This window comes from Balaenoptera borealis (assembly GCF_965194805.1).
Source record: "Balaenoptera borealis genome assembly, chromosome: 5".
In the NCBI taxonomy this organism is placed as follows: domain Eukaryota; kingdom Metazoa; phylum Chordata; class Mammalia; order Artiodactyla; family Balaenopteridae; genus Balaenoptera; species Balaenoptera borealis.
Genome location: NC_138862.1, coordinates 46252527 through 46265407, shown reverse-complemented (window position 1 = coordinate 46265407; position 12881 = coordinate 46252527). Strand labels below are relative to the sequence as shown.

Sequence of the window (12881 nt, the reverse complement as noted above, 5' to 3'; positions counted from 1 at the left end):
AGAGAGTCCCATACAGGATAAATCCAAGGAGAAACATGCCAAGACACATATTAATGAAAATATCAAAAATTAAATACAAAGAAAAGACATTAAAAGCAGCAAGGGTAAAGCAACAAATAACATACAAGGGAATCCCCATAAGTTTTTCAGCTGATCTTTTAGCAGAAACTGCAAGCCAGAAGGGAGTAGCAGGAAATATTTTAAATGATGAAAGGGAAAAACCTACAACCAAGATTACTCTACCAAGCAAGAATCTCATTCAGATTCGAAGGAGAAATTAAAACTTTTACAGACAAGCAAAAGTTAAGAGAATTCAGCACCACCAAACCAGCTTTACAACAAATGCTAAAGGAACTTCTCCAGGCAGGAAACAAAAGAGAAGGAAAAGACCTACAAAAACAAACCCAAAACAATTAAGAAAATGGTAATAGGAACATACATATTGATAATTACCTTAAATGTAAATGGATTAAATGCTCCAACCAAAAGACATACACTGGCTGAATGAATACAAAAACAAGACCCGTATATATGCTGTCTACAAGAGACCCACTTCAGACCTAGGGACACATATAGACTGAAAGTGAGAGGATGGAAAAAGATATTCCATGCAAATGGAAATCAAAAGCTGGAGTAGCTATTCTCATATCAGACAAAACAGACTTTAAAATAAAGACTAGGGCTTCCCTGGTGGCGCGGTGGTTGAGAATCTGCCTGCCAATGCAGGGGACGCGGGTTCGAGCCCTGGTCTGGGAAGATCCCACATGCCGCGGAGCAACTGGGCCCGTGAGCCACAATTACTGAGCCGGCGCATCTGGAGCCTGTGCTCCGCAACAAGAGAGGCCGCGATAATGAGAGGCCGGCGCACCGCGATGAAGAGTGGCCCCCGCTCGCCACAACTAGAGAAAGCCCTCACACAGAAACGAAGACCCAACACAGCCATAAATAAATAAATAAATAAATAAAAAATAAAAATAAAGGAATTCCTTAAAAAAATAAAATAAAATAAAGACTATTACAAGAGACAAAGAAGGACACTACATAATGATCAAGGGATCAATCCAAAAAGAAGATATAACAATGGTAAATGTTAATGCACCCAACATAGGAGCACCTCAATACATAAGGCATATGCTAACAGCCATAAAAGGGGAAATCAACAGTAAAACAATCATAGTAGGGGACGTTAACACCCCACATTCACCAATGGACAGATCATCCAAAATGAAAATAAATAAAGAAACACAAGCTTTAAATGACACATTAAACAAGATGGACTTAATTGACATTTATAGGACATTCCATCCAAAAACAACAGAATACACTTTCTTCTCCAGTGCTCATGGAACATTCTCCAGGATAGATCATATCTTGGGTCACAAATCAAGCCTTGGTAAATTTAAGAAAATTGAAATCATATCAAGTATCTTTTCCGACCACAACGTTATGAGACTAGATATCAATTACAGGAAAAAAACTGTAAAAAATACAAACACATGGAGGCTAAACAATACACTATTAATAACCAAGAGATCACTGAAGAAATCAAAAGGAAATCAAAAACTACCTAGAAACAAGTGACAATGAAAAATGATGAACCAAAACCTATGGGATGCAGCAAAAGCAGTTCTAAGAGGGAAGTTTATAGCAATACAATCCTACCTCAAGAAACAAGAAACATTTCAAATAAACAACCAAACCTTACACCTAAAAGAATTAGAGAAAGAACAAAAAAAGTGAAAGTTAGCAGAAGGAAAGAAATCATAAAAATCAGATCAGAAATAAATAAAAAAGAAATGAAGAAACGATAGCAAAGATCAATAGAACTAAACGTTGGTTCTTTGAGAAGATAAACAAAATTCATAAACCATTAGCCAGACTCAAGAAAAAAAGGGAAAAGACTCAAATCAACAGAATTAGAAATGAAAAAGAATTAACAACTGGCACTGAAGAAATACAAAGGATCATGAGAGCTTACTACAAGTAACTATATGCCAATAAAATGGACAACCTGGAAGAAATGGATAAATTGTTAGAAAAGCACAACCTTCTGAGACTGAACCAGGAAGAAATAGAAAATATAAACAGACCAATCACAAGCACTGAAATTGAAACTGTGATTAAAAATCTTCCAACAAACAAAAGCCCAGGACGAGTAGGCTTCACAAGTGAATTCTATCAAACATTTACAGAAGAGCTAATACCTATCCTTCTCAAACTCTTCCAAAATATAGCAGAGGGAGGAACACTCCCAAACTCATTCTACGAAGCCACCATCACCCTGATACCAAAACCAAAGATGTCACAAAAAAAGAAAACTACAGACCAATACCACTGATCAACATAAATGCAAAAATCCTCATCAAAATACTGGCAAACAGAATCGAACAGCACATTAAAAGGATCATATACCATGATAAAGTGGGATTTATCCCAGGAATGCAAGGATTCTTCAATATATGCATATCAATTAATGTGATAATCCATATTAACAAATTGAAGGAGAAAAACCATCTGATTATCTCAATAGATGCAGAAAAAGCTTTCGACAAAATTCAACACCCATTTAACCCATTTTTGATAAAAACCCTCCAGAAAGTAGGCACAGAGGGAACTTACCTCAACATAATAGAGGCCATATGTGACACCTTCCAGCCAACATGATTCTCAATGGTGAAAAACTGAAACCATTTCCACTAAGATCAGGAACAAGTCAAGGTTGCCCACTCTCACCAGTATTATTCAACATAGTTTTTGAAGTTTTAGCCACAACTATCAGAGAAGAAAAAGAAATAAAAGGAATACAAATTGGAAAAGAAGCAGTAAAACTGTCACTCTTTGCAGATGACATGATACTATACATAGAGAATCCTAAAGATGCTACCAGAAAACTACTAGAGTTAATCAGTGAATATGGTAAAGTAGAAGGATACAAAATTAATGCACTGAAATCTCTTGCATTCCTATACACTAATAATGAAGAATCTGAAAGAGAAATTAAGGAAACACTCCCATTTACCATTGCAACAAAAAGAATAAAATACCTAAGAATAAACCCACCTAAGGAGACAAAAGACCTGTATGCAGAAAACTATAAGACACTGATGAAAGAAATTAAAGATGATACAAACAGATGGAGAGATATACCATGTTCTTGGATTGGAAGAATCAACATTGTGAAAATGACTATACTACCCAAAGCAATCTACAGATTCAATGCAATCCCTATCAAACTACCACAGGCATTTTTCACAGAACTAGAACAAAAAATTTCACAATTTGTATGGAGACACAAAAGACCCCGAATAGCCAAAGCAATCTTGAGAATGAAAAGCGGAGCTGGAGAAATCAGGCTCCCAGACTTCAGACTATACTACAAAGCTACAGTAATCAAGACAGTATGGTCCTGGCACAAAAACAGAAATATAGATCAATGGAACAGGATAGAAAGCCCAGAGATAAACCCATGCACATATGGTTACCTTATCTTTGATAAAGGAGGCAAGAATATACAGTGGAGAAAAGACAGCCTCTTCAAATAAGTGGTGCTGGGAAAACTGGACAGCTACATGTAAAAGAATGAAATTAGAACACTCCCTAACAGCATCCACAAAAATAAACTCAAAATGGATTAAAGACCTAAACATAAGGCCAGACAGTATAAAACTCTTAGAGGAAAACATAGGAAGAACACTTTTGACATAAATCACAGCAAGATCCTTTTTGACCCACCTCTTAGAGAAATGGAAATAAAAACAAAAATAAACAAATGGGACTAATGAAACTTAAAAGCTTTTGCACAACAAAGGAAACTATAAAGAAGACTAAAAGATAACCCTCAGAATGGGAGAAAATATTTGCAAATGAAGCAACTAACAAAGGATTAATCTCCAAAATTTACAAGCAGCTCATGCAGCTCAATATTAAAAAAACAAACAACCCAATCCAAAAATGGGCAGAAGACCTAAGTAGACATTTCTCCAAAGAAGATACACAGATTGCCAACAAATGCATGAAAGGATGTTCAACATCACTAATCATTAGAGAAGTGCAAATGAAAACTACAATGAGGTATCACTTCACACTGGTCAGAATGGCCATCATCAAAAAATTTACAAACAATAAATGCTGGTAAGGGTGTGGAGAAAAGGAAATCCTCCTGCACTGTTTGTGGGAATGTAAATTGATACAGCCACTATGGAGAACAGTATTGAGGTTACTTAAAAAACTAAAAATAGAACTACCATACGACCCAGCAATCCCACTACTGGGCATATACCTTGAGAAAACCATAATTCCAAAAGAGTCATGTACTACAATGTTCATTGCAGCTCTATTTACAATAGCCAGGACATGGATGCAATCTAAGCGTCCATCGACAGATGAACTGATAAAGAAGATGTGGCACATATATACAATGGAATATTACTCAGCATAAAAAGAAACGAAATTGAGGTATTTGTAGTGAGGTGGATGGACCTAGAGTCTGTCGTACAGAGTGAAGTAAGTCGGAAAAAAAAGACAAATACCATTTGCTAACACATATATATGGAACCTAAAAAAAAATGGTTATGATGAACCTAGTGGCAGGAGTGGAATAATGACGCAGACATAGAGAATGGACTTGAGGACACGGAGGGGGAAGTGTAAGCTGGTATGAAGTGAGAGAGTGGCATGGGCATATATACACTACCATATGTAAAATAGATAGCTAGTGGGAAGCAGCCACATAGCACAGGCAGATCATCTCGGTGCTTTGTATCCATCTAGAGGGGTGGGATAGGGACTGTGGGAGGGAGATGCAAGAAGGAGGGGATATGGGGATATATGTATACATATATGTGATTCACTTTGTTATGCAGCAGAAACTAACACAACATTGTAAGACAATTATACTCCAATAAAGATGTTAAAAAAAAAAAAAACAATGTAATGTGTAAACCTTGATTGAGCCCTGGACTAAATAAATAACCAGCTCTATAAGACATAAAAAAAAAAAAGTAAAGAATGGAGTCTCTATTTCCCTCAATCATGTGGAGCTCCTGCAATTAAGCCCCATTGGCCTTCAAAGCCAAATGCTTTGGAGGCTCATCTTCCCAGTGCATGACCCCTGGGCTGGGGAGCCCAACATGGGACTCAGAAGTCTCACTCCTGTGGGGGTATGGGACTTGACTATATTGTAGGTCTGCCCCTCCTAACTGTCTCATTGTGGTTCCTTCTTCATGTCATTCGTTTTAGAAGATCTTTTCTGGTAGGTCAGTCTTTTGTATCAATGGTTGTGATTTTGGTGTGCTCATGAGAAGAGGTGAGCTCAGAGTCTTTCTACTCTGTCAGCCTGGTTGATCTTCTAAACTGTCTTTTGAAGATTTTCTGCAATTACTCTATCTTGGAGAACCTGCATGTCATTTGCCAAATTCACCTTCTTCAGATGATGGTGACTGGCCATTAGCATCTGAAAAAACTGCTTTTCTTGTGGCTGCACAAAATGAATTTCTCCTCTTCTTCCAAAAGCAGAGTAATTCTCTTGCCCACAACTATCGCTTGGAGAAGACCACACAGCCCCAGCTAGGCAGTCTTCCTGCCCCTAATCCCCACTCAGATGTGATGACACACACTAAACTAATCTCAGATAATCTTAACTGAACATAGCATTCATGGTGATATAAAACCATGTTCACATGGCCTGACCCCATAGGATGGATGGGCATAGGTAGATGTACATGAAGATGGCATTCACAAAAACAAATAATAGAGAAAAGATGACAGTCCTGTAGATTGTAAGGTCTTAGGTTCTGTTAGACCTACAGAATATTAACATGAATTAACATAAATAGAAATCCCACATGAACAGTGAGAGGCAGAAAGCCAAAAAAATTTGAAACACTCAACAACTAAATTCAATTCAGAAGACTAACCATAATATCATAAACTATGAATATACACAGTATCAGTAATAAATGAAAACTAAAAATAAATGAATTCAACTCTAAATATAAAAGCTGGAAGAAAAACAAAATACTACAAGGAAGCAAAGCAGATGGAAAACATTTTAAAATAAGAGAAATTAATGAATTAGAGAATAGCAAAGTTAGACGTAATAAAAAAATTATAAGCTGGTTCTTTTAAAATACCTACAAATAGAAAAATTACTAGCTAACCTAATTTTTTTTAACTGAGAAAACCCCCAAAAAAATAAAAAGAGGGAAATAACTTTCTAAACCCAATTTATTTTGAAACCATTATGAGTGTCATTGTCCAACTCTAGACAAATAAATTTGAAAACCTTGATGAAATGGATAACTGTGAAACAGTATAATCAGAATCTTGTTCTTCTTAATGGAACACAGTAGTAAGTCCACAGCAAGTGAACTAAAATAAAAATATTCTGAATTTAATCAAGCTTCTAGATCTATCTGCCGTTACAAGGAATACATTATTTTCATCACAAAGATGCTTTCAGCCAGATGTGGAATGTGAAGAATTCTGTAGGACAGATGAACCAATTTCTTCAAAAAATAAATGACATGAAAAAAAGAGGAAGAGAAAAACTTTTTAGATTAAAAGAGACTTTAAAACTATCATCAAAATGCCATGACTATACTTTGTTTAAATCCTGATTCAAGCAAAGACACAGCAAAATTTTTGAGATATATTGGAAATACTGAACACGTATGGATATTACATACTAAGCAAATGTTATTAATTTTGCTGCATATTATAATTGTGCTGTGGTTAGGTTAATACAAAATGTTTGTTAGCATTACATGCACTAAATGGTTAAAATTTTAATAATCAGCTGCAGCAAATCATAAAATATCACTGAAGAAATTAGAAACATTATGTAGTACCATACACTCAAACTAAAAAAAAGTATGTGTTGAGACATGTACACATGGGAATAAATTTTTTTTCAAAATGATAACAATATTTTAATAGATTATAACAGAACATAAAGGACAAATTATAGAAATAGGGCCCTAATCAAAAATAAAGAAAATGTAATAGTAAAAATCAATCCTAACATATAAAATATAAATATCTTGAATTATTAAGTTAGCCACCAAGACAGTAAAGTTAATCAGAATCTCCTGGATATAAATAGTATATCTAAAAAGAATACACCTTACCTACCTAATTTTAAAAAAAAGACAGTGGGGCCCTGTAGCGATAAATGGTAGACCCATACAATCAAATAGAGTTTTTTCATTTATATTCATAAGTCAAACAATAAATGTATGATACGTACTATGTCTTCATTCTAGATAAGAATTTTGGTGTATTTGTTGGAATTATAGGAAAAAAACTAAAAATAATTTTTAAAATACTTCGATGAGAGAAACATTTCACTCCTGTTTCAACAATCTGAATTTAATTTTCATTTCCTGTGAATTCTTTTTTCCTAAACACAATGCTTGAAGGGACATAATCAAGTCTTCGCAAAAAAAGGGGATCTGGGGCTCCCCTGGTGGCGGCGCAGTGGTTAGGAATCCACCTGCCAATGCAGGGGACGTGGGTTCGAGCCCTGGTCCGGGAAGATCCCACATGCCATGTAGCAGCTGGGCCCATGCACCACAGCTGCTGAGCCTGCGCTCTGGAGCCGGCGAGCCACAACTACTGAAGCCCACGCGCCTAGAGCCCATGCTCCGCTATGGGAGAGGCCACCGCTGTGAGGAGCCGCACACCACAGCAAGGGGTGGCCCCCACTCGCCGCAACGGGAAAGAGCCCATGCAGCAACGAGGACCCAACACAGCCAAAAATAAATAAATAAAATAAATAATTGTTTTAAAAAAAGGGGATCTGTGTCAGTTCTATTATACTAAAATAAATTGATATATATATATTAATGTAGTCCTATCACTGAATTGTAAGTAAATTGGTAGCTGAGATCTGAAGAACCTAGTCTCAGCTTTGAGAGATCACTACCTCAATTTTGTACCCACATCCATGCACTCTTAACCAATTTCTCATCCTTGCCTTCTGCCTCTTGTAGGTTAGCAATGCAATCCCTATGCAAATATTTGACCAGGATTACTATTTCAAACAAAATACTCATGTAAATAGAGTACAGGAAATCTATAATATTTGAGAAGGCTATATCTTGAGGTATTTCCAAATCTGCAAATTCCTGAGTTCTACTGTATCATATGATGTCCTATATGAAAGTTAGTGTGTGGACTTCTAGATATGGGAAGTTTTACATCTTGATGTTCCATTATTCATTCAAGCCAACCTCTTTTTTTTTAGTTGTTGTTGAGATGCACCAATTTTTTTTAACTCTTCAATTTTCTTCATTATCCTCACTTTTATTTCAGAAACACTTTTCTGCCAAGATTCTAAGTTTTTATCACAGACCCTTCTTAATATGCAGGTCTAGCTCAGTGAGTTAGAATCAGTTGTGAACTAAAACTCACACTTATACACCAGCCTTAGTTACTGTCAGTTATTAAATGAAATTAATGAAGTTTGGGGGAGAAGTCCGCTGAAGATAGCAAATTTTCAAAGTCTGAACGTTCAGATAAAAAGGAATTACAACATTTTTAAATAAATCAGTTGTGGATGATGTGGGTCATTTCAACTGAAGTGGTAACTTTGACTGGACCCACATCCAAGTAAACATTGTGTGAAGCTGTGTTCCTTCACCAAGTGCTCAGTGACCACCGCTCTTATGAAAGGCCAGAACTATGGCTAATCTGAAAGATTTTGAGGGCTTGTTTATGCAGAGTGAAAAGAGAAACAATTTGAAATTTCCCTTGGGAACTGTTTACTTCTTTGAAATTCTTCTCAAGGCACCTATAACCTCTTTATTTCTCAAGCTGTAAATAAATGGGTTTAGCAGGGGAATCATACTCGTATAAAATAGGGAATACATTTTGTCCTGATCTTCAGCTAGGCCCGATGCAAGGCACACATACCTGAAGATGAGCGTGCCATAGTACAATGAGACAGAGAGCAGATGGGCACTGCACATGGAGAAGGCTTTGCTTCTGCCCTTTTCAGACTTTTTTTTCAGAACATCAAAGAGCACACAAGTATAAGAGATTATCATGGTCATTAAAGTGGATATTTGTATAAAAGCTGCAAAAGTAGTTATCATTAGTGCCTTAATGGGTGGGTCATTGCATGAAATTTTGAACAGTTGTAAAATTTCACAATAGAAATAATGTATTATCTTAGACCCACAGAAAGTTAACCTTAATGATAAACTCACATGAATCAGGGGATGCAGAAAACCAATTGCATATGAAATACTTCTTAAATGAGTGCAGAGTCTGTTGGACATCACCACTGGATAAAGCAAGGGGTTACATATGGATACATAGCGGTCATAGGCCATCGCTACCAGGAGGAAACATTCTGTAGTTACACTGGAAGCAAAAAAATAAAATTAGGTGATACACTCAGCTAGGGATATCATGGCAGTCTTGTCTAAGAAATTGACCAGCATCCTGGGTGTTACAGAGGTTGAAGTGCAAGCATCTGCAAAGGCTAAACCACCAAGGAAGAAGTACATGGGTGTGTGAAGGTGGGCATCCTTCCAAATAAGAGCCATCAGTCCCAGGTTGCCCAGCATGGTGGTGAGGTAGATGACCAAGAACACAATGAAGAGGAGGACCTGCAGCCATGGTCACTCTGTGAGTCCTGTAAGAACAAACTCAGTCACCAGAGTCTTGTTTCCTTCTGACATACTCACACTTGATCACTGTACTGAGAAAATATGTGACAAGGACAGTCACTAAAGTTTACACAAAGTCATGGCATTTTATCTGCAAATTAAATTATATCTTACTGTTGTTTCCCATTTAATTAGTTTTTTTTTTATTATTTTATTTATTTATTTGTTTATTTATGGCTGTGTTGTGTCTTCGTTTCTGTGCGAGGGCTTTCTCTAGTTGCGGCAAGTGGGGGCCACTCTTCCTCGCGGTGCGCGGGCCTCTCACTCTCGTGGCCTCTCTTGTTGCAGAGCACAGGCTCCAGACGCGCAGGCTCAGTAATTGTGGCTCACGGGCCCAGTTGCTCCGCAGCATGTGGGATCTTCCCAGACCAGGGCTCGGACCCGTGTCCCCTGCATTGGCAGGCGGATTCTCAACCACTGCGCCACCAGGGAAGCCCCTAATTAGTTTTTAAAGGTTAACTTTCATCCTATAGTAAGTCTGTTTAAAAATTCTGTGTTTAGGTAATTGACTCTAAAATTGGAAAAAGACTGAAATAAGTGCAAATATGTGAGGCAGTACTAAAACCATGCGGAAGACTATTGCATGAGGAAGAAATGCAAACGCAAAACCACTGCATGTGGGAGAGAAATAGACTAATAATTTAATATAGGAATAACCACACAACAGAGACATTGCACAGACAAATCTGTAAGCAAAGAGAAAGGACAAAAATATGTTGGGAAAGAATCTGTGACATTCTGCATATATAAGGTTAGTAATTATAACACACACACAACCTCTTACAAACTAGATGAGAACAAATTAAATGACCCAGTGAAACAAATGGGGAGAAAATATGAACAGACATGTTTATGGAAGAGCAAGTCAATGTGACCAATAAATATATTAAACAATATTCATCCTCCTTAATAATTAGGAACATTTTTTAAATTGATGCATATTTTCACTTGTCAGATAAGCAAAAAAGCAAAATGAGAAATAATATCTGTTGATGACAGGAAAGTGAAAAAGAAAGCACTTTCTAATGTAACTGGTGAAAATATAAATTGTAACAGCCTTTTGAATCTGACATTATCTGTTAAATTGGAAATTTATATAAACTCTGATCAACAAGGCTTACTCCTGGATGTATATTCTATAAATAATATCACTCATATACAAGAATAAAGTACAAGGATATTTAATAAGGCATTATTCATGAGGGCAAAGCCTGGAAGCAGGAAGAACACTCACAACTGTAGAATGGTTGAATAAATTACGGTACAGTCTTACTGTGGATTATTATTCAGACATAAAAGAAATGTATTTGAATTGTATTAGTTAACTGTGGGAGGATTTTCTCAATGTATGATTAAGTGAGGGAATCAAAATATAAAGAAGTTTAAATTTTATGGTCCCATTTTTATAATTTTCAAAATTTTTTGTTTATAAATATGATGATATGAATGTGGATAAATGTGGAATAATATACCAAGTTGCTAACACTGGTTTTCTGGTGCAGAAGTAGATGTAGTGGCAGGAATAGTGAAAGCAGAGAAGAGATATTTTGGTCCTACACACACACAAAAATTATGCTAAAAACATATCATACACCCTTTAGTATATAATTTTGTTATATATGTATGCATGTATGTCTATGTTTATGCGTGTGTGTCTGTATGCATATGTATGCCTGGAAAGATATATAAAAGTTTGGACACTAGTATATTAATAGAAATAGAAAAACTAAAATGTTATTGTTACTTTTAACAAGAAGTATTTGACACTGGAAACTCTAATTAAAAATAGGAAGAAAAATCTGTAAATTTTTCTATGAAAATATCTATTAACAGTCTTTAATTCTTAATGATATTTTCCATTTAAATATTCAGTAATAGACTATTGAGAGCAGGCATTATTCTTTGAAATAGTCAAAAGGCATTTGGAAATTGTTTAAGGTGATATCCAAGTATAGTAGTCATTTTTATAGTTTCTTCATATAGTTTCAATGCTTTTCTTATTTATTCCTAGGGGTTTTTAGGTTTTACTGGTATTATGACTATAATGTCAGATATTTTTATGAAGTAATAAGGTTGATTTTCTTTTATTACTTATAAACTATATCTGAATGAAAATCCAGAATAGAATTTCCCGAATATTTTGCAGTGAATATGTAACTTCTATGCTCTTTGAAAGGGAAACAAAAATACATTTACTACAATAATAACAGTTAAAATAAAAGTAACTTATTTAAAAAATCAATTTCATAATTTTATAGCCATACCCCTTGACAACAGTACATAGAGACATTGAATGAAAATGCATTAAAAGAACTAGGTTTGTTTAACCAGTGGCAAGAACAATGAGTTGTTATGCTCCCTCTTCACTAAGCTAAAAAAAAAAAAAAAGATTTAATACATTTAAATTACTAAACACATACCCACAGGGATCCCTATATATACCTAAAAAGATTCACTGGAGTATATTTACTGAAAATGGACTACATGAATGTTAAGGAAATATCATTTTCTTTCCAAAGTGGAGATTTTGGCCTAAATAAAGTGGCCTTGCTTTCTTTGCAACCCAAATTACCAAGTAATAGACATTTTTAATTTCACTTCATGAATTCAGCATAATTAAGCCAAGAAGTAGCAAGCTTTGGGAATTGTTTTTTCCTTAAGAGTAATATGAAAAAAATATCTGCAGGTGAGAGTAAAGCAGACAGTGCTAGCTATATATTATATATTTTATATTATATATTATAAGGGCTATATTACTTACTGCAGCCCTTATCCTCATGATTCCATGAAGTTTTAAAAGCTATGTATTATAGACAGCCACCAAATTTAAAGGCCAGGATTATCTTCATTCTGCAAAATTACAGATAAAGTATATACATCCTTCATGGCTGTGTCTCAGTTCTAAACTCTCTGTATTATAAAATAAAACTTAAAGCTATTGAATCATTTTTATTGTGGTTACTTTAATTTTTTCCATTTACTTCGTTCTTCTATTAAGGTTTATTATTTACAAAATTTTGTGGTAAATACGTCTCCTTTTACAGTAAGCCATCCTCTCCCAACTGTCCAGATTTTCATGACTGTTGAAAAAAATCTCAGTGCCTTTCTGGAATTTTAATTTCCTACATAAATATCTTGCATAGATATTTTGGTATCTAAAGACAAATGGCAAAACTCTAAGTAATAGAAAATGTAGAAATCACTGAA

The 12881-nt window shown here is 35.4% G+C and overlaps 2 protein-coding genes across 2 annotated transcripts in view; one reads left to right on the top strand and one right to left on the bottom strand.

Moving 5' to 3' along the window:
• The window catches only part of GABRR3 (gamma-aminobutyric acid type A receptor subunit rho3), a 394852-nt gene that overhangs the window by 267920 nt on the left and 114051 nt on the right, over positions 1-12881 (top strand). The gene's annotated exons all lie outside the window — the stretch shown is intronic.
• On the bottom strand, positions 8318-12463 carry LOC309628812 (olfactory receptor 5AC2-like). Its single transcript, XM_082392242.1, has one exon. It carries the CDS (start codon positions 9333-9335, stop codon positions 8763-8765), a length of 573 nt encoding a protein of 190 aa, XP_082248368.1. The 5' UTR covers positions 9336-12463; the 3' UTR covers positions 8318-8762.

Coding starts and splice junctions, on each gene's coding strand:
- LOC309628812 (XM_082392242.1), bottom strand. CDS start 9,335: ATGGCCTATGACCGCTATGTATCCATATGTAACCCCTTGCTTTATCCA.